The sequence below is a fragment of the Danio aesculapii genome, chromosome 23, assembly GCF_903798145.1.
Source record: "Danio aesculapii chromosome 23, fDanAes4.1, whole genome shotgun sequence".
NCBI lineage: Eukaryota > Metazoa > Chordata > Actinopteri > Cypriniformes > Danionidae > Danio > Danio aesculapii.
Window position 1 is genome coordinate 28,360,822 of NC_079457.1, and position 23,135 is coordinate 28,383,956.

At 34.8% G+C, this 23,135-nt stretch overlaps 1 protein-coding gene across 1 annotated transcript in view; it reads left to right on the plus strand.

Annotated features, from left to right (window-relative positions):
- The window catches only part of cntn3a.1 (contactin 3a, tandem duplicate 1), a 177,233-nt gene that overhangs the window by 57,195 nt on the left and 96,903 nt on the right, over nucleotides 1-23,135 (plus strand). The window contains exons 4-5 of the mRNA XM_056449420.1: nucleotides 4,095-4,270; nucleotides 22,331-22,426. Coding sequence (XP_056305395.1) covers nucleotides 4,095-4,270; nucleotides 22,331-22,426 — 272 coding nt within the window. The remainder of the gene's footprint in view (nucleotides 1-4,094; nucleotides 4,271-22,330; nucleotides 22,427-23,135) is intronic.

The window sequence follows — 23,135 nt, forward strand, 5'->3', positions numbered from 1 at the left end:
CCACCCAGCGGTCAAAAGCTGCTGGCGCACCAAGTACCGCTGTCGCCGCGGTATGAATGGCGCCATAAGGAACACATTGAAGTAGTAACATCTGTACATTCGCAAAACCTCTGATTCTTCTTGTAAAACCAAACTTTCACCTCAAAACAGTTCAATCTGTGCTGAACTAACTAACTGAAACTGAACTAACTAACTAACTAAAAGTGAACTATCTCAAATTGTAAACCTAGTCAATCAAAATTAAAAACACTACTGAACAGTCACTAAACACCACGTAGAAAAATAGAAAACACAATGCTCAGGACACAAAGCTGGAGTTTATGGTTTACTGTAAGCTAAATGCATGTTGCAAAACAAAGAAAACCTGTGCATTTAGCACTTGTACAAAAAGTCGAAACAGAAATCTTGTAAAACACTTGTAAAAACAAACAGAAATCGTATGTGTTTAGATTGAAAATCATCAATACAAGTGAATGTGAGCATTGATGGTTTTTCAGTCTAGAGGTGGGACTTACCAGCTCTATATTATGTCATATAGTAATCGTGTCAACATTTATATACTGTACTAAATGTAAACTAAAAAGGTATTTATCTGTTTTCTTATCTAAATTTTCGGATAATGGTGGACAGTGAATCTAATGATGTTTGGTTGTACCCTTTGTCCAGCCTCCCTCATGCTCATACCATGGACAAGACCATGGTCAATCACAGTAGCTCTGATTTCATCAGATATTACTATTCTTTGTCTTCGCTGACCACCTCGACCTCCTCTCACTCGAACATTTTCTCTCAGATTTCTATCCATTGTAGGGCCTCACAAACCAGTGCTCTCTAAACTGGCTTGCTGTATATGTTCCACAGGCATGATCAGTTTTGAGTTGTTGTGTTCAAGTGGTGATACCTGTGCTTTAATTTTGTTTGACATTTGTAACCTGTGCTCACCATTATGCAGCACTGGTGCATCACAATGAAAATTTGTTGGCAAGTTGTGTCTAAACAGGGGAAAAGTGCTTATGGTTTTGCAAAAAGAGTGACTGATTCAATCAGTCAGTTCAGGCAACTGAGCATTTGATTAGAACAATAGGGTTTAGTGTTATAGCAATTGAGAAAAACTGTAAACAACAACAAGAAAATAACTCATATCTGGTTTGACTTAAGATTAGCATTAGAAACATATTACAGTTTTTCTCAATTGCTTTAGCTCAATTATTCATTGAAATTTGTATTTTTCTAAACAATAATTTTAGATCTCTGAACAATTAGCTTATTCTCATCAGAGTAGCATTTCTTATTAATTTGAAGTGTATCTTATTAATAAATTAAGTGTAAATGCTTTGGCACATGTGTGCAAACAGTACAATTGTTGTTTGTAGTTTGGCCAAAAAATATTTGCATATGGCTTGTTGATCAAAACTGATCAGTCAATTCTCATTCAAATTGTCAAACTCTTCACAACTTCTCAATCAATTTTCATCATGTACACCACCACACTCAAGTATTCAATTATCAAACATTTGTATACACACGTTTACACCATAAATATCTGATGCTGACATTGTTTATAATGTCTGCTAAATTGGTAAATGACCTAATAATGACCTAATTATAATACAATTTCAATCAACTATTTAAGCAATAAAATCTGTGCGCATATATACTACTCGACATTTGATCAAAACGTTTCATCAGAGTTGTCTAAAAACTATTTAGCATTCTTGTCTCACTATATAACAATTTTGATTCACTTTGATCCAATGTTGACTACTGTACTGTAAATGTATATTGCCCACAGCACAATCACTACTTTTTTTTAGAATGAAGAACGTTTACCACCCTGAACTGCAGCAAAATGCTTGTGGAAGAGCAATTGAAAGAAATTTAATGTCTCAACAAATATATGATTTTTTTAAACCTTGATTTCCTTGATTGACTGTCATGGAGAAAAAACAGCTAATCATTTTGACCAGTGAGACTCACACGATGCCAAACACTTTACGTTTTAGTGGCCTTGGCCACTGACCCAACAACCAGCTTTTGAAGTATGAATGAAATGTTTTGGGTGAGTAACTACATTTTGCAGACCTGCAAGTTCGAGTAAACTGTTTTGAGATTTGCACTCACAGTTTAGAGAATGATAAGTTTGTTTTGAAAAATGTGCCAAAGCAACTGAGAAAAACTGTAATGCAGCACTTATTTACTATTTGATTAAATATTTTATGTGCCATTTATTACTTGATTCTTAAAATTTTTGATTGTAAAGTTGCATAATTTTAAAAAACAAGAAACAGCTTATATGTCTGGTTTGACTTGAGATTAGCATTATTAACATTATTATTATTATTATCAAGGTCAATTAACAGTTCCTGAATTGTTTTATTTGTGAAAACTAGCATACTACCGTATTTTCCGCACTATAAGGCGCACCTAAAAGCCTTAAATTTTGTTATAAAACGGCCGTGCGCCTAATAATCCGGTGCGCTTTATGTGTGCACAGAGTTCAAAAATCTGTAAAAATGTTATGCGCGCCCATCTCACCGCTACTGTGAAAAACCAAGTGAAGCAAATGAATTTCGGAGCTTGCTGTCATTCCGGGAGGACTAACAAAAGAACTCCAACCGCTGGATATTGGTGTAAACAGGGCGTTTAAAGTGAAGTTGCGAGCTGCGTGGGAGCAATGGATGACAGACGGCGAACACACTTTTACTAAGTCTGGTAGTCAGCGCCGGGCGAGTTACGCCACCATATGTGAATGGATTGTGGATGCCTGGGCTAAGGTGTCTGCTTTAACTGTTGTCCGAGCTTTCGCAAAAAGCCGGCGTCATTGCTGAACAGCCACCCGGCAATGAGACTGACTCAGACAATGATGAGAGAGAACCCGGCGTGTTTGATGACGAAACTGCCCAGCTGTTCAATTCAGACACAGAAGATGAGGACTTTGATGGATTTGTGGGAGAAGACTGATTAAAAAAATAATGTGAGTGTATTGTTAAATAGTACAATAAAGTTCAACTAAACTATGTTAACTGTTTTGCTTCCATTACCTTTTTTTTTTTGCAGACAGTGTATTTTAGCGTGCGCCTTATAATACGGTGCGCCTTATGTATGGGTTAAGTACAGAAATAGACCCCGTAATTGAGACTGCGTCTTATAATCCGGTGCGCTTTATAGTGCGGAAAATACGGTATATGTTTATATTCTAAGATAGATGCATGGATGGATGGATGCAGCAATGGTGCATCACAATGAAAATGTGTTGGCAAGTTGTGTCTAAACAGTGGAAAAGTGCTTATGGTTTTGCAAAAAGAGTGACTGATTCAATCAGACATATGAGCATGGATGGATGGATGGATGGATGGATGGATGGATGGATGGATTGATAGGTTGATTGATAGGTTAATGATTCATTCATTCATTTTTTTCATTCATTCATTTGTTCCTTTATTCTTATTTATTTATTTTTTGTATTTTTTTGGATGGATGGATGGATGGATGGGTTGATAGGTTGATTGATATGTTGATTTATTCAATCATTTATTCATTTATTCAGTGTTTTCATTCATTCATTCATTTGTTCTTTTCTTCATTTTTATTATAATTTAGAGAGAAAATCAGAAATGAATTTACTTTTATTTTTTATTTCAGTCTATTTTTGTATTTTTTTCACATCATTTTTTTTTAATTATTTTAATTTAATTTTTTTTATTTTTCCAACATTTCTTTACTGCTTCATTTTGGTCAGCTATAACAAACTCAGGATTTGTTAGTAAATTTATTTTTTTTATTTCACAATTCAGTTTAGCAATTTACCAATTTTTCTCAGATTTCATATTTTATAGCTCACATTTTTGAGAAGAAATGTCTTTAAGTTTGATTCATAATTTCACTGTTGCAAAACTACAATTCAGAATTATGAAATAAAAAATTTCAGTTGCATTTTTAAATAGTTCATCCTGTGCCAAGCTTTCAAAATAACCAGTATACTGTATTATGAATAAATATGAAATATACCTGACTATGTTACTTAGAAAGAGGAGAAAAATATTTTCTACTTTTCCAAACTCTCCATTCAGTAACATCCCCTGTGTGTTTTACAGGTGGAAAATGAATGACAGCTTCATTTCTCCTCAGCCTGGTTCTCGATACAGCATCTCCGGAGGAAACCTTCGAATCAGCCAGCTCAATAAAGAAGAGGATGCTGGTATTTACCAATGTCTGGCCTCCAACTCTTTCGGGACTATTCTCAGCAGAGAAGCGAGTCTTCACATCGCTTGTGAGTCACTGTTTAAAGCATTTCTCTTCCCAAAATCTCAAGCTCTTGAAGCTATAGTAGACTCAGTTCTGTGGCCAGGAATGTTTAGAAAGTTGTTTTCCCATCTTCAGTAGGTTGGTAAGTTCTGTATGTGCTCTGAAACTAGTCATATAGTAATATAAAGGTATTTATGCTGAAGCTCAAGGTAAAAAGTCTCACAATTCATCCAACTTTTACATTTAAACATGGCGTGAATTCTGATGGTTAGAAGGTTGTACTATGTCTACACACATCACAAGGGGCTTCACAATATTGAAAAATTTTTGACATTGCGATATTTTTCCCCCTTCCAATATAAAAACAATTTCACCTGATGACTTAAATAGCTCTATTTAGAAAGTCATTACTTTAGATTGCTTGGGATGATTTTGTATGAGAGTAAAATATAAAAATATTCTATATAATTTATTATATACATATAATAAACAAACTACAGTCATAAATAAACTCAATGGAGCAAATGTTAAAGTGAAATAAGCAGTGCTTTGTGGTTTTCTGGGGAGAGTAACAGTATTCGGGTACAGAAATTGAATAATCAAATGTAAATTCATCAAATGTATTTTCTTCATCGTATAAATAATTCAGTAAAATTTATCTTTATTAAACCTCTTTATTCTCTTTATGTTTTCTTAAAATGCTTCAAACTCTTAAAATGCTCACAAATGCCCTAAAAACACATAGGCATTTTAAACTTTATGTGGTTATAATGGGTAAAATCTGCAGTGTCTCTTCACAAATTTCATGTGTTTTGACCTTTGGATTCTGATCAACTATAATCCTAAAGCCTAGTTCACACTACAGGATTTTAAGCCTGATTTGAGTCCGATTTGGAAGTTAACAAGCTCGCCGACAGATCGGGCTGTGATCGGGAAGAAATCTGCGGGTGCATGGTGCTCACCAGTCTTTATGTGTGAACTATTGAACAACGCATTAAAGAGGCTCGCTGAAGCGTCGCAGACACCTCGCAGATGGAAATCCAATATCTAGCATGCTGAATATTCCAGAGCAGTCGGCCGACTTGACCCCATGTGTGGTCAGATGTACTGACGATCTGCAGCCAATGAGAGAGCATATCAGCATGAGCTGAATGTCTGTGTGCTCAGGAGCTCAACAGAAACATCTGTGATTGGCCAGAATGGGCATCGATGCACCTGCTTCATTCTGCGTCAACACAGACACGAGAGTTGGCTATATTTACAGGGGAACTAGAGTTCTGTAACTATTAGTGTCACCATACTGGTCATTCTGGCCATTCTCATATAAAACATCATATTGTCACGTCATATTTACATTCAAAGTTTCTATTGAGATATTAAAATTAAGCTCTGAATGTCTGTCATCATATTTTATGACACCATTACCCTAAAAATATTATCTTTTTTGGTAATACAACCTATAAATATGTAGTTAAGATACTAGAACACGCAAAGGTCTGGGACTCGCTTTCATTTTCACTTTCAAACAGGAGCTATTTCCCAGCACCGAATATGCTTTTTTAAAAAAGATATATCTGAAATCAATTTCTGTTTTTGCTATCAGAAAGTTATGTTTATGTTAGCAGGAAGTTGCTAGGTAAAAAAAAATGCATGCATATTTAAAGTCACAGCGAAAAGTAGCAGACATGCATGCTGTCATTTTGACCAATATGGTAATTAAAGGTAAATGCTCAGTTCTTTACAGTTGTGAAATTTAAAAAATAACAATGTTAGAAAGAAAAACACAGATATTTAGGAAACGTCAGGGTGTTCTAGATATGTTTTATTTCAAAGAGTTATTAAATTACAAAAATTAAAAACTCTCTGGGTATCAATCCACTCGAACCTTGCAAATGAGCGATTGATCCACTGATGCATCAGCTGATTGACGATGTTTTTAAAATGCTTCCTTGAAAGCTTGAAACGCTGTCAGTGATGTCATCAACATTTCATTGGCTGTGGTTTGGTAGCTGGACTGAGCAGTTGGGGAACTATTTGTTGTCAGATCTTGTAGTGTGTCACCCCCCTCTTGTGGATCATTTACGTAGTGTCGCGTAGTGTGAACACCACAGCGATTAAAAGACACAAAATCAAGTCATGTAGTGTGAACAGCACAGCGATCTGCCGATGTTTAAAATCCTGTTGTGTGAACTAGGCTTTAATCAATATTGTATATCCTGTGATGTGACTATTGCAGATGCACAATTTGCGATATCAATGCTCAAACGATATATTGCGCAGCCCTACGGGGGAATTTATGTGAAAATTGTTTGGGTGCTGTGATATTTGAAATTATTTTATGACCTGGTGAATTCTGCCACAAGTCTTACACCATCGGATGAAATTCTTCACCAAAAAGTGTGTCAGATGAAGGGATTGCTTTCATTGCTTTTAGAGTCTCTCTTTTTCCTAATCTCTCTCTCTCTCTCTCTCTCTCTCTCAATTTGCTTCAGTTTGATATCATCATGCATTGCATTTTAGCTGGTCAATAGTGCAGTCTATTTCAGTTTCTCAAAATAGCCACGCGCCAACAGTTTGAGTTAACACACCTTTTTTCTAGACCGGAACACCCATGAGTCAACAAAGCAGCACAAATGGATTTACAATTTAAACAACGTGGTGCAAAACAAGAAAATTAGGGTTGCATTGGTCTGAACATAGCAACAAATCTCGCCAAACAGGTCTTGCGCCTCATTGCGCCGGGTGTATGATAGAGCCCGTGAATTTACGAAAGATTAGCTTTTTTTAAAACTGCTGATCAATTGAACTTTTTAATCAGAAAATATTTTGTTTAACCGGTATTCGTTCTGGGTACTGCAATTGTGTTATAATGATCCACAACTAATGAGATCTTAGCAGTATTGCTAAAACTGTGTCATGGCCCTCATACTTTGTTTTCTCGCTGTGATGTGTGCTGAATCTCTGCTGGCAAGGTAAACTCAGTCTTCTCTGTGGGATGATTAGCAGGCTCATCTGCAGCACTGAGGCCATGTGATGGATGTGAGACTGACTTCAGAAGCTGTTTCCTGCTGTCAAACTCAGTGTGATCTTTAAACCCGCTCTGGCTTCTGTGAAGTGAAGGTGGCACGCATGCAGGTCCTTAAGCTTTATGTGTTATCAGTGTTTTCTCTCAATTACCTGGACCTAACCTGCTGTGGTGTACAAATTTATCTCTTTTTTATTGTCCTGTGTCTGTAAAGCAGCATCAGATGATCTTGCACTTTGGTCTTATGTCCCGTTTTTAATATAATTTGGTTTAACTAATTTTGTACATTTTAGAAAGTTTGTTTCTGAGTAATACTATTGAAAAAATATATAATGTTTAAATAGAAATGCATTAAGGGAGCTGTGGCTTCCAGAACTTGACCATAAAAAATATGGCGACAATATGCTTAGATTATTGTACAAGTTATAAATGTACATTGTATTATGTAAAATAATGCTAATATTTTGTGCTCTGATTTAACATAAAATACTGGTAACCATCATAATAATTCAAGTTATACAGTAGAAATTATATACTGTAAAGAGTTTCATTTCTAAATGGTCTTTTCATAAAACGTGATCAATGTACGTAGGTTCGTAGTGTCATACACAGATAAAATCCATCAGAGTAAAACATACTAACTTACCAAAATAATGTAATAAACAATAACTGAATTACAAAATGTGACATAAAATACCATGTGTCCAGTACAAATGGCAATATATTATAATAAATATGTCATAAAATCCATGTTTGTCTCCATAGATGGCTAAGTAGGTTAATTTACAATTTTTCTGTAGCATTTTTATAAACCTTGAACGAAATAGTAATGAAGAAGTCAGCATGTGAGTTGCTAAATAAATGAATGAATTCATTATACATAAAATGAATAGGTTGTGAACAAATTCGGAAGACATTGGGCATGTTTGCTTTTAGTATAGTTATATAAATGAATAATTTAGGCTACATATTATACAGTATACCAAATATAATTGCATGCCTAATGCAAAACATTACTTAAAATAAAAATAAAACATGATTTGCTTTAAATGCATTTATAAATATTTGCATTGTTGGTGCTCAAAGCTGCAAGAAACCCTTTAGGATTTCACATCAGGAAGCTGTTTTGTTTTCCCAAAGATGCTGACACATGCGCATTCATTCAGTTCAGCTAGACTCGGTTTGAAGTCATGCATCTTCATTGAGGAACAGCACACAAATTTACAACAAAAAAAAAGCTGTGAACACAACCAGACAAAATGAGAATGCAAGCATTTAAAGTGAATGTCTGCCAATGTCGTGATGACATCTTACACTAGTTTTGTTGTCAATCCCAGTTGTAAGTGCAACAAATAATAACTTGACTTCTAATTGATCATTTGGAAAAGTGGCAGAAGATAGATATTTCTGATGAATCATCTCTTGTACTGCATCCCAGTCATCACAAATACTGCAGAAGGCCTATTGGAACCCACATGGATCCAAGATTCTCTTAGTCAAGTTTGTGAAGGAAAAATCATGGTTTGGGGTTACATTTAGTATGGGGGCGTGTGAGAGATCTGCAGAGTGGATGGCAACATCAACAGCCTGAGGTATCAAGACATTTGTGCTGCCCATTACATTACAAACCACAGGAGAGGGCAAATTCTTCAGCAGGATAGCGCTCCTTCTCATACATCAACCTCCACATCAAAGTTCCAGAAAGCAAAGAAGGTCAAGGTGCTCCAGGATTGTCCAGCCCAGTCACCAGAAATGAACATTATTGAGCATGTCTGGGGTAAGATGAAGGAGGCGTTGAAGATGAATCCAAAAAATCTTTATGAACTCTGGGAGTCCTGCAAGAATTCTTTCTTTGCCATTCCAGATGACTTTATTAATACTTTATTTAAGTCACTGCAGAGATGTATGGATGCAGTCCTCCAAGCTCATGGGAGTCGTACACAATATTCTATACGGTGCATTGTTTCTGTTAACTGACAAGACTTTTGTCTAAGCAAAGTCAGACCTTACTGTCCAAATTAAGCCATTAAATATCAAGGCATGATCATATTTTGTTTTGGTAAAATAAGCATAATCTAGAGGCCTTTGTCTTACATATAAGCCACTTCTGATACCAAATGATCAACTAGAAGTCAAGTTATTATTTGTTGTTTCTAAAACTTGAATAGGTGGCAAGACTTTTGTCAGGTAGTGTATTTGCAGGACACAATCAAGTGAACTTGTGGACATGTTGAGTATAAATCAGCCTTAAAAGGCTTCAAAGGTGGTCTGAATATTTTCAGCAACTACATTAATTATGTGACTGCCACAATTTTTGCTATGTTTTCTATTCATCATCATCACATTATTCACTCTGGCTTTATTTACACTGGTTACTCTACCAAATGGACAACAGTTCCTTTAATCTCCACTGCACACCTGCCAACTGGAAGCTCAGATATTAGAGCAGATGAGAGCAGCAGAGTAGCTTTGCACCATTAGCATAACCAACAAACCTGTGTCCCTCCATCAGTCTTCATTAACATCAACAGTAATTTGACATTATCTCTCTCTGTGTTTCTTTCTCATCCTCCTTCTCATTGTGCTGATTTTTCTGTGAAAGTACAATGTAGTTTACATCTGCTATTCATGCTCCCACTCACTTGTTTTATTTGAACACACTTGCTTTAAGTGTCCTTTCTTCCTCCTGTCTCCTCTCATTTAGTATACAATGACAGAAGCAAGGCCATTTCAGTGACCCCAACAAATTATTTACCCATTAAGACCTGCTTTTGCAATGGAAAGCTTATGTAAAAGAAGTTCTGCCATCTATTGTCCAGGGGTGACTGAATTCAAAATGGAATGAATGAAAAAATCTGCACAATTTAGCCACAACCTTCCCAGCCCACACTATTGCTCCGGTTGCCAATCGATTCATATCTGAGATGACAACTACTGTATCTCTGAGTTTCTTTCTTGTGCTTCCCCTATCACATACACTCCATGGCAACTATCCTTGAGCTCCCAAATTCAGTGGTTCTGAGTCTGGTGGTGGTCCCAGAGTCTCTTTTGGGAGGGGGGGTAACCTGCTTTATGCTATAGTGGCCAATCTCTTTCACTCATGGTCATGGAGGCTATTCTCTTGGCTTCTTTCTCTTGAAACTTTGTAACCCCAGTTTAGTCAAGTCAAGTCATCCTGATTTCTATATCACTTCATACAATGTGGATTCCTCCAAACCCCATGTACAGGGATTAACAGAAAACGATAGTCAGAAAACAATAAATAATTTTGTTGGACATGTTCAATATATCAGGCAGGATGCAGATTATTAGTAGTTTAGTTTATTTTGGTTTAAAAATCATGTAGTTCAGAACCAATGTCAGTGCTGATGGATGATCCACTGAAGGGCAGCTCCACCTACCACAACCAATTAAGGCCAAAGGCGATAGTGGCAAGAAACCAAAACTCCAGACATGGCGAACAAACCTCAGGAGTAACCAGGTTCAGTAAGGAGACCAGCTCTCCTCTGGCCAAATGGATAAGAGGCAGAGCTCCAGCATAAAAAAGCTAGGGCAGAGCTTAGTGTGCACTCTAGAGGTATTCCTCTCAGATGGTACTCTTGAGGGACTTTGTTAAGCTTGCACTCCAGAGGTCAACTTTTTAGTCAGAACTTTTGAAGCTTTCTGCTGAGCTGGTCGTCCTGAGATTCTGAGATGCATCCTGTCAAACAGCCAGACAGAAAGTCTTTCTCTCAGCGGGTGCTTCAGAAGTCTTTGTCTCCTCATGAGGACCTCGTTTTGGTAGTAATCAGTTGTCTCAATCTTTACCAGAATTACTCTGGTCACCTGCACCATATTGATGGTGAAACTTATGGCCAAATTTCTTTATTCCCCCAAAACTAAGCAAAGGATGCAAGTCAGGAGGGAACAGAGAAGTCAGCTCTCAAACTATATGGATTAGCAGAGATATTATACAACCAAATCCCTCTGTGGTGAGTGAGACTTACAGTGAACATATGATGTAAATGCTGCTTTGTGGTATGTGCACAGCACTAGTTCTCATTTCCTTTTGTGGAATGAAAATACAGATAGTGCCACCTACAGGTATGGAAAGTTACATCGATTCATGCAGGCACAGAAGGTGCATTGTTTCCTCCATTTCATGTGTTCACATGCAGCCTTTTGGTTCAGATGAGACCAGACGCACAACATGACTTGACCAGATGCACAACCTGCTTACATTTAACTATAGGTGAACTAATAAATCCTTCCAACAAAACTAACCTAAATGCAAAACACTTTTCCCTTAAGAAATAATTCACTTTCACTTATTTTTAAGATTTAAGATAAGTATTTTGTGTCTCCAGATGCGTCTGTAAAGTTTCCGCTCAAAAGACCCATCAGATTATTTATGCCTTTCAGAATATGTAGCTGTTTTTGTGGCCTGTGCCTTTAATACTAGTTCTCCCTGCCCACCGTTCTCACATGCCTGTCAGAGTGTGTCTCCAGCTGCGTCAAACAGCACAGTGACAGACATAAAGGAAGAAAATTTCACGTAATGTTTGTGAAAAATACTACAGTAAGAAGTTTCCCAATGATTATTTGATGTATTTGTTGCATAGTTAATTCAAGCCTTTATGCAACGATGAGTCACACACAATGTTGTTACAAAGTTCACACACACACACACACACACACACACGCACACACACACACACAGCGGACAGACACACACAGTGCGCACATTAAAAGTTACGACAAGTAATCTATAAATTTAATCCTTTATATACAAAACACTTTCATTTAACAAATAATACTTTATGACTAATAATCTAAATGCAAACATATAAACATACAAAGATATAAACATATAAAGATCTTCGCTTAGATGACTGCCGAAATGATTCTCCCGTCAAGCAGAATATTAATCAAAGTAAATAAAAACGCACTCAGTATAAAATAAGACACGAGATGTATAGCACCATCCTTAACTGATTGCTAAGGTCACTTCAAAATGCACTAAATGACAACATAATTTTTTGTCACCCCTAGGTCTTTAACATCGGCTAGGTGTGTTCTGGGCTTAAAAGAACAAACAAAATGCACATTGTGTTCTAAAAGACTACAAATTTAGTCAGAATACACTTGGTGCCTTTAGTAGATTAAAGTCAAGGGTTAAACTGGATAGGAATGACATTGTTCCATCTTCAAAATATAAAGAAAATTGTGCTAATGTGAGCATTTAGATTTCCCCAGCTATAATTTTTTAATTTAACCACAGATATATATGAACTGTTTTGTTTTGTTTTTTTCACATGGCTATACATTCATTCATTCATTCATTTTCTTTTCGGCTTAGTCCCTTTATTAATCTGGGGTCGCTACAGCAGAGTGAACCGCCAACTTATCCGGCACATGTTTTACGCAGCGGAGGCCCTTCCAGCTGCAACCCATCTCTGGAAAAATGGCTATACATTTAAAGATTAATTAAAAGTGATTTTATTTTTAAAAATTGAAGAGATTTTTGTTTTTACAATATATAGACTTAGCCAAATTTAAAAATACCTTTAGAGAGACACATCCAAGCAAGACTAGCATGTTCTGTTAGCCAGTAATGTTAGCTTGATTAGACATTTATTCCTCTTATGCCTAATCTTGTTGATCTTTTGTGCTTTTGTGCTTTATTTGGTTTGACAGCTGTATCTTATCGGTATTTATAGTTGCTTCACAAGTCAATGGTTCCTTGGTGAGTGTGTTTGTTAATAAGAGGCACATACTTTATGTGCATCTGTTTATCTTAATATGGCAGTACTTTAATAATTCATTTTGGCATGATGATTCATTCATAACCTGAAAATGGTTTGGGGACAAACTCAAGGAAAAAGAAAAGCATTTTGTGGTTCTAATACCTCTACAAAGGGCCTTCTTTTACTCATTATTACTTTTATTTTATTTATTTGTTATAGCCAGTGAGTGAAAGTCATTGTCAAAGCAAGTTCAAACATAAGCAGTGCATAAATACAAGCCTTATTTAATATGTAAATTAGGCCCATGCTGGCACTTAAGTTAAAATGCCCCATTTTTGAGCTGGCTTTATTTAAACTATTTTAACATCCAGCAATTGTAAATAAAACCAATTGAATGGCTTGAATGTTTTATTGAAGATCTGTGTATGAAAAACAGTGGGTAACATTTACCCTGTGGTGCTTCTAGTGCTAAATGAGCATTTTATACTAAATGCACACTTAGACTCAGCATTTTACATTTGTTTGTTACAACATACTCAGTAAATTTCAAAATAAACACAATAAATGAACAAACAATTCAATTAAACATACCATATGCCTTGGAGCTGAATGCATTTAAAATCTGTATATCCTGCATTTTGCATCCTGGGGAACATGTGAACAGATGGCTCATGGAGTTGTTGCTTAGCAATGCACTGAAAACAATATAATGTGGCTGGCTTTGGCTTTATTCAAAGGGACATTGCTGCTCCTCCCGTTTTCAAAATAAAAGTCCCATGTACATAATAAGTTTAATATTAACTTAGGTAATAAGGTTATCTGACCAGTTGCCAATCAAACTCTACCTGAGGCATGCTCGTTTTTGTTTTAGGTATCAATTTGTGTTTTGTCTGCTGAACTTTGGATGCTTTCATAATATGCTAATGAATAATTTCAAATGCAGCGTAACATTCTGTATTGTGTCTAACTGGTCCGTTTTCCACTGGGGGTTTTACACTCATGGAATTTACATAAAAACGAGGAAACAATGGTGTCTGAGGCGCATGGCATGACCATTTCCATGTACTAATCTCTTATTATTCATCTATGCCTAGGTACAGTATACCCAGCTCTTTTCTTTATAGGGCACCTTTAAAGTGTTAAATCACTAAAGCTGCACTTTATTTATACTGTGTGCTCCATTATAGCTCATGGACTCAACCCTATATATTTTTGGTGTCTGTAGACAGCAGAGGACAATCTGGGAAGGACTAAAGCTTCTTCAGGGTGCAGATATAAATTCTGGGTTGTTTCAAAGTATTGTTTGCAAGACTAACCTTCAGTATGACTAAAAAGTTTTTAAGCTTACCTTAATTGGCAAATTATATCAACTTAAGTGACATTTTGTCAATGTGCACAGAAAGAAAATACTAAGATTTACTTTTCACTCTAAAATTGCTACAGTAGTTATTACATTTTGGAAATCATTACAGTAAACAACATAGTGCTGAACAACTGTACTGTATTACTACTGCTTTTGCTATTACTACTACTACTAGAAGTAATAGTAGTAATAGTAGTAGAGGTGTACTACTATTACAACTACTATTACTACTACTAATACTGTCTGTATTATAAGTATTATAAGTATTATAAGCAGTAGTATTTTAAGTAGTAGTACTTATAATACTACTGCTGCTGCTTTGCCAATATTTTATACTCCTACTAAATCCAACATAGGCTCATTCTGAAAGCATATCCCTAAATACAATTCTGGAGATCGTGAATTATGTAGCCAGAGCTACTTATGACGAACGCTATGGAACGGTATGATGCAGTTCGCGCTTACCAGCCGACCGCTTACCTACATATGGATGGCTTTCTCATTGTTACCAGTTTGTCCGGTAGCTCGCCATGTGGAGGCATCGACAGCAGTCGACAATGGCCTCTGGTGAATTTACATAAGAACAGCAGGCACGAATGGCACTCGCGAGAGAAACTTGAGATCTGAAAATGCGCACACAGTGGCCTCTGGTGTATTTGCGAAAACAAAAACTGCAAAAAAAAAAAAAAAACATAGCTCCTAGGACATATTTTGCTGTCTTCAGAAATGTACTGTATATAGAGGTATGTAATCAGAATGAGCCTAGGTTGACTAAATCTAGTAATAACTTTACTTCTATTACCACTGTACAACTTCTACTACTACTACTATTACTACTAATACTGCTGCTACTGCTACCATTACTACTATTGCTACTACTACTACTTTTACTACTAGTATTACCACTACTGCTACTGATGCTACTGTTTCTACTAAATATAAAGATAAATACTGAACAAACTCCTTTCAATCATAGCCTGCACATTTAACAAATATAATTTGTGGAAAAGTACTGTACAGTACATGCAATTAACCCCAAAAGGAACCCACAATCTTTTTCTAACCATATAGTAAGTAGATGTAATTAATAAAAACGAAGCAGTAGTTAAATAAATGGTTACACTGTAACAAGAACATTTAAATGAAGGTTAAAATGAAGTGTAACCAAAAAGGTAAATATTTCCTTTTTATACATTTAGTTACACAACTTAAAAATGGCTAAAAATGTAACACCAATTTCAGAATATTAGTGTGAGCCTTTATAGATCCCCGTAAGTAAATTCTCTTGAAATCTGATTTTTTTAAATTCAGTTAGCTAAAACACTTCATCTCTCCTCTCATTGAATCATTGTCATGGAAATAATTTTTTTTTATTTGAAACTGATTTAGTCATGGTCTATTTACAGTAAAGATTTTTTTTTTTTAAATTAGAGGAGTGCTGGGTAATATTGAATGAAAGGCCTGAATGCTAATCAAAAGAAATACTTGTGCTGCATATTTCTGCATATAGCTTGCCTAAGGCATTGTTGGTTTAATCTCCAGATCATCGCTGATTGTATAAACCAAAATATGGCCTCCAGTTGCAAAACTTGTTAGAGTAAGCAGAATTAGTTTTTTCTTAATGAGTTAAAAGCTTTAAGATAATTTAGTGGTATTTAAATATATATTATTTTTTTAAGTGTTTAAAAAATAAATACTTGTATCACACATACTTTTATTAGATGATCACATTAAACTGTAAGAAAATCTATGGATTCCATCCTTGATTGCACGTCTATTTGACAAACAGGTAAATGCAGTATAGTTAATCTTTGTTTTTCCAGTTGAGGTTATTAGTCAAAGTGAAAGGCTTTTTAACTTATGAGGAATTCGGGAGATTAATTCATGCATTCATATCCTCACGCTTGGACTATTGAAACTCAATTTATATAGGTATAGGCCAATTCTATATGAATCGCCTACAAGTGGTTCAAAATGCAACCGCTATAGGCTTCTTACTGGCACCCGTACATTTGAACAAGTTACCCCCATCCTGTGCTCACCAAACTGGTTGCAGGTATTTTTCAGTATAGAGTTTAATTTTACTCTACTGTATTTACTGTATGTTTTTCAGGTATTAAATGGTCAAGCACTGCCTTTTCTTTGTAATCTTATTGCTGTTAAAATATCTGTCAGATGTTTAAGGTTGTGGAACCAGAAAATATTAAAAGTCCCCAGATCCCCAAAAAAAGGAGACTGGACTTTCTCTGTAGTAGGTCACAAAATGTGGAATGGGCTAACTACAGTTGAAGTCAGAATTATTAGCCTCTCTATGATTTTTCTTTTTTTTTTTCTTTTTAAATATTCCCCAAAGGATGTTTAACACAGCAAGGAAATTTTCACAGTATATCTGATAATATTTTTTTTCTTACGGAGAAAGTCTTATTTGTTTTATTTCAGCTAGAATAAAAGCAGTTTTACTTTTTTAAATTCATATCCCCTTTAAGTTATATATTTTTTGGATTGCCTACAGAACAAACCATCGTTATAACTTGCCTAATTACCCTGACCTGCCTAGTTAAACTAATTAACCTACTGCAGTTAAGCCTTTAAATATCACTTTAAGCTGTATAGAAGTGTCTTGAAAAATATCTAGTCAAATATTATTTACTGTCATCATGGCAAAGATAAAATAAATCAGTTATTAGAAATGAGTTATTTAAACTATTATGTTTAGAAATGTGTTGAAAAACTGTTCTCTCCGTTAAACAGAAATTGGGGAAAAAAATAAACAGGGGGGCTAATAATTCTGACTTCAACTGTATGTCTATTAGAACAATCTCTAATGAATCCTTGATTAAAGGAACACTCAAACTAATATCTCTTAGAAAAAGCTTTTGAATTAGCTTTGAATTCTTATTGTGCCTATCTTTTTTTCTGCTGTACTGTATGCATTCAATGTTTTTTGTGCTATATTGGTTGTACTGTATGCTGTTTGTATATGTTGTTGTCTACTTTTGATAATTGATAACTCAAGGTGTGTACAGCACAAAGGTCAACAACTGTTGTTTTATTGTGCTTTATAAATTAATTAAGTAAGTAAAGTAAAGCTGATGGCTGTTTTTTTTTTATCCACCTAAAGGCACAATATATAAGATTTTTATTTTCAATAAAATACCCCAAAACACCAGAACAGCTATATATTTAGCTGACTTATGTACTTACATCATCTTAAATATTTTGAGGAAAATGTAAAATTCAGAGAAATGCATTTAGAAAAAAACATTTTATTGTAAATGAAGCCCTGTTTTTATTTCCAGTGTGAAATCTCTCATCATCAGCAGCTTAAAACTGTGCGCTGTTGATTATTTTACCTCCAGAAGCACGCAAAGACAATGCTTAGATTTAACTACGCTTAATTAGGTTTTTAATTTGTGCAAATTATTTTACATTCCGAATAATTGAAATGTTAAAGCAATATTATTACGGTGTGTTTAACCTCTTGGTTTTCTCAGTTCATTGTTATCACATTATTACGGAGATGCCAGAAAACGCAGTTTCCTTCAGCCTGTTTTTTTTACAGGTCACCAATTCCACTTCTTTCAATACTTTCAATACAATACTGCATTCAATCTCCGCAGCTTCACAAGGGCTTACGGTGTTTACTTTGCCGAAAGCAATGAACAGAACACAGCGTATAGTTGATAACCAAGAAGCCAATTAGAGGCAGTGAAGTGTGTCTTTTTCTTGATGAGCGCTTTATATGTACGGTATCCCAACGAGCAAATGATTTTATTGCATATGTATAGCAGCGAGCTGTCGCTTTATTTATTTTGGCCTCCTAGAAACGTCTTGTAAGGACTCTGTAATGAGATATTATGTGAACTGAAAAATTTGTTGACGGAACATTCTGGATGGAAACTTTTCCTGATGTGGTTACTTCAGTGCAACTTACGTGCGAAGCACAAAAAGTACCAGAGACACCCTTTAAAGCCTGATCAATCCCCTAGTTTGTGGATGGTGTCGTGGAGGCGTGTGGGGATTGTCGTGTTTCCAGCGGATGTGTTGTTCATGCATATTCTGTTTGAATTTGCCATTCTCTAGACACAACCCCCTCAATGAATTTAACCCAGGTGAAGCACACACAACCTCCATCAGCTTCAGTGCTTTCTGTGTTTCCTTTCACTGAAAGAAGCACAGTTGTTCACAAATCAAAGCATGCTGTTTATTTCACTGGCTGGGTATTTATTTAATCTTTTTGATTATTTTTTGAATGTTATAATAATTTATTGATTATTTATTCATAATTAATCATTTATTTATGGATGCTTCATTTGGGCAGTTTGCATATTCACATTTGTGATCCTGGACCACAAAACCAGTCTCTTGACGGTCTGGCCTTTCCAACAATACAAATTAGATTAAAGATAGAAAGCAATTCCAATGAAGCATACAGCATTTTGTTTTATTATTTATTAGGGATGTGTTTTCACAGGACTTTAAGGGTTGCAGCGTCCAAAAACAGAGGCTGCTACAACTGCAGCCACATGCATTAACCACGGCTCATAAAAAAGATGTAATAGCACTTTAGATTTGCCTAAAGCCATAATCGTCATAAACACTAATCAAATTAAGACATGCGGAGTATTCCTATTTCAGTCGCATTATTGAAGCCATAAAGACATGTAAATGACGTAATCAAACTATTACCGTTATGCTGGACTTTTAGCTGCATTTTGCGACAAGATAAGCCATACACACACAGCTGTTTTTCCAAAAATTACATGACTACAAATGATTCTCATGTGAAACTGAGAGGGAAGGGAAGAAGCCAGTCGGTAGAGTTTATAGCTAAATATTTAGCAGAGTTTGCATGTCCTTTATGGCACAATTCATTAAAATAAATGTAAAATAACATTGATTACAAGTTGATTTAAAAAAGCTCCTGAATTGTTTTTTTCTTCAGTTGAATAAAATTCTATTTCCATTCAAATATTAGCAAATATTTTGCAGTGTTTGCATGTCTTTTACAGCATAGAATTCATTAAAATAGAGGTAAAATAGCATTCATTACAAGTTGATTTATAAAAAGCACATGTTTTGCAATTTGTGATTTTTTTTTTTTCAGTTGAATAAAATATTTTCCATTCATGTATTTCATCATTGAAGATTTCTTAAAAGTACTGTTAAAATCTCATCTCGTCTCATGAACCCAATCTCATGTCTTGCCTCGTCTCGTGGAGTAAGCGTCTCGCTCTGTTGTTTATAAAGTATTTTTATTATTATTTAGACTACAACTTTATGATTAATTTATACCTATTATGATCTATTTTTACTATGCATTACTTATAACACACACACACACACACACACACACAAAAAAATTATCTGTGCATATGTATACACTGTAAAAAATCCAATTTGAAAAAAAGTTGAAATTACAAAAAATTTGTAAAAAAAATGTCTGTACAACTACATTTAACACATTTACTTAACCTAAATCTTCATTAAGTTAAAAAGATTAGTTTTGTGAGCAAAACTGCAAATTCACCCAAAAAAAGCTTATGCCAACTTGTTACTTTAAGTTGAGTTAATCTCAGACCTCCTTACTTTAAAAAAATAAAGGTTTCTTTATTTCTAACCCTAACAACAACGACAAACATAATAGTAACACCAGTAATAACATTAATGTCATTATCATTAACAACAACAACATCAAAATACAACTGCAATAATGCTAACATATAATTAGATTTTTTTATTCATAAGTAATTTATCTTTGTTTTTCATCTCACATTTACATAGTTTTTTTTACAAAAAGAAATGCTTAGCTGTTATATATTCCATATATATATATATATATATATATATATATATATATATATATATATATATATATATATATATATATATATATATATATATATATGTATATGTGTGTGTGGAAGTTTTTCTCCTAACATGAAAATGAAAATGCCTAAAAAGATCAAATAATAAATCAAACTTTCAAGACAACTATATCCAATTATAAATCAAATGCTCAAACGATCAAATAATAAATCAAAATGCATTCTCAATTTTCATTTTCATCTTTAATTTTCATGAACAACTCAGTAAAATCCTGTAATAATTAAGTGACAAATCAAATGCTCAAACTATAATTCAAATGGAGGAATCAGTTTCTAGTTTGCACACTGTAATTGCACACTCACAGCTGGAAGCTTATAAGGGACTGATTACTAGGACTATAAAGACACCTTATTTACACACACTCTTTGCTGAGTCTTGTTTTCCCCTGTGATGCATTACAAAGCATTTTTCCCTGTTTGTCCTGCCATGTTTTGATCATTGTCTTGTGTTCCGTTATTGTTGTTTTGCCTTTTGACCTGTTTCTTATTCTGTGTCTAATAAATGTTTTGTTATCATTTGTCTGTGTTTTAATTGTTCTAGAGTTTTTTTTTCACTCAACTTCAGACATTTTAGGTCAGTACAACTGATGTTTTCAAAAGTTGAGTAAAGAAGAAAAAATTAAAGCAAATAAGGATTATGTTTTTTTTTCATGCATTCCAGTTTGAAGAAATGTTCAGTTGGCATAACTTAAAGAGTTTTGTTACAGAGTAGTTCCCCTCTCCAGAAAACTAATAATCTTATGTTAACCCAACTAAATGTTTTTTGCTTTACTGACAAATAATTTTGGATCAGTGCCGCTGAGGGAACAAGAAAAACCGAAAGGAAATAAGGATTATGTTTTTTGTTGTTGTACTGGCTTACATTTTTTACAGTGTATGGTGAGCTTACAAAACCATGTAGAATATACACTGTAAAAATACCAACTATTAAATCTGCACAATTATATTTTATAAATGTTAAATGATGGGACATTTTCAAAATTGAGAATGGCTAATGTTGTCTGGACTAATAAATACAAATGCAATCATTGTTGTACTCATTTTAAAACAACACCGGCTCATTCTGAAAATGTAGGACTATATACATTTCTGGAGATCGCAAATTACATAGCCAGAAATATGTATGGCTCCATTTCATCTTTAAAATTAATACCACGAGGCGATATGATGCCATTCCTTTTCGCGCTTAGCAGCTGATCGCTTACCTCCACGTGAACGGCTTTTCCGCTGTTACCAGTTACAATGCCGTGTACGTCAGAAGATTTGAGACTTAGAGAAGAGTTGACTGTGACAGGGGTTCGAGTCCGGTGAAGAACAGTTCCAGAAAGCAGGTATGACAAAAATAAAAGCCAAAAAATAAAATAAACAAGTAAATAACAGGATGAATATGAGGTAAAATCTGAAAATGTGGTGAAAATCAGGCGACTGTAAGGGCTTTTTTTTTCTGGACTGCTTTTGAAAACACTGTTGTTTAGGTTTTGGGAAGTGGGTAGACGCTGGTTTAGGGAAGGGGGTGGGGATATCGGTTGGTCAGTCGGTCAGCGGCCTCTGGTGGATTTACGCGAGAACAGCAAGCACTAATGGCAGGCGCAAGAGAAATTTGGGATTTCAAAAAGAGTACACAGCTGCTTCTGGCAGATTTGCAAAAAAACAAAAACTGCAAAAAAGTAGCTCCTGGGACGTATTTGGAGCTCTCCAGAAATGTATACTGGGGTACGTAATCAGAATCTGCCTGGGTGGTTTTAAAAGCTAAAGTCAACTTTGGGCCAAAATCAAGGAAGATTTTAAAGATAAATTGATGAAAAATAAAATAAAAAAACTATAAAACTAGGTTCAACATAATTAAATTGTTTCTGATTTGTCGTCTTCTCCTTCTTCTTCTTTTTGTTATTAATCATCCTCTTCTTTTTCTTCTTCATCATCTTCATTGACATCATCATCATCTTCATCATCTCCTTTTTTGTCTGTGTGACTCATGCTGGCAGCACTTTTCAAAATTGTGTGAAAAAATTCAAAATTCTTATACAGATCCACTTTTACTTAATTCTGTATTTTCTGTCTGTAATTTGTTTTTTTCTAATAGATCTGGAGGAGTTTAAAACCCAGATGAGGAGTCCAGTGCGTGTCAGAGAGGGACAGGGGGTGGTTCTTCTCTGCGGCCCACCAGCATATATGGGAGGTGAAGTGCTTTATTGTCCTTTACTAGCTGACCGATTTCTTAGTGGATATTCAGAAAACAGGATGGATGGATGGATGGATGGATGGATGGATGGATGGATGGATGGATAGATAGATAGATAGATAGATAGATAGATAGATAGATAGATAGATAGATAGATAGATAGATAGATAGATAGATAGATAGATAGATAGATAGATAGATAGATAGATAGATAGATAGATAGATTTGAAATAATATCATGTTTAAGAAATAATATAGAGAGAAATAAGTCTGTAAAATAACAAAAAAATACACTGGCAGTTTATTACAGGGTTTTTGAACAGTTCAAAATCATATATGAACAAAGATAAATTAAAAATTAAAACATGAATCACAAAATACAGAAAACTGAGTTTATGGATGTTTTTAAACAGCGTATTAATGCGTAAATACAGTATATTACACTGGAAAACATGAGCTGTGCGATTTTGCAGTCTTAAATATACTTATGATTGACTGAATCGATGCAACTTTCTACATCTGTCTACTACTGTTAGGTATTTTTGTGTCCTTTGTATCACACAAATTATTTTATTTTGTAAGTACATGTGTAATAGCATGGTAACGAACAGCTAGTCCACATGTTTATTTCCAGAAACTATTTGAATATTTTCCTAACCGTAAATGTGTCATATTTATGTCACATTTTGCATTTATTTATCTTAAA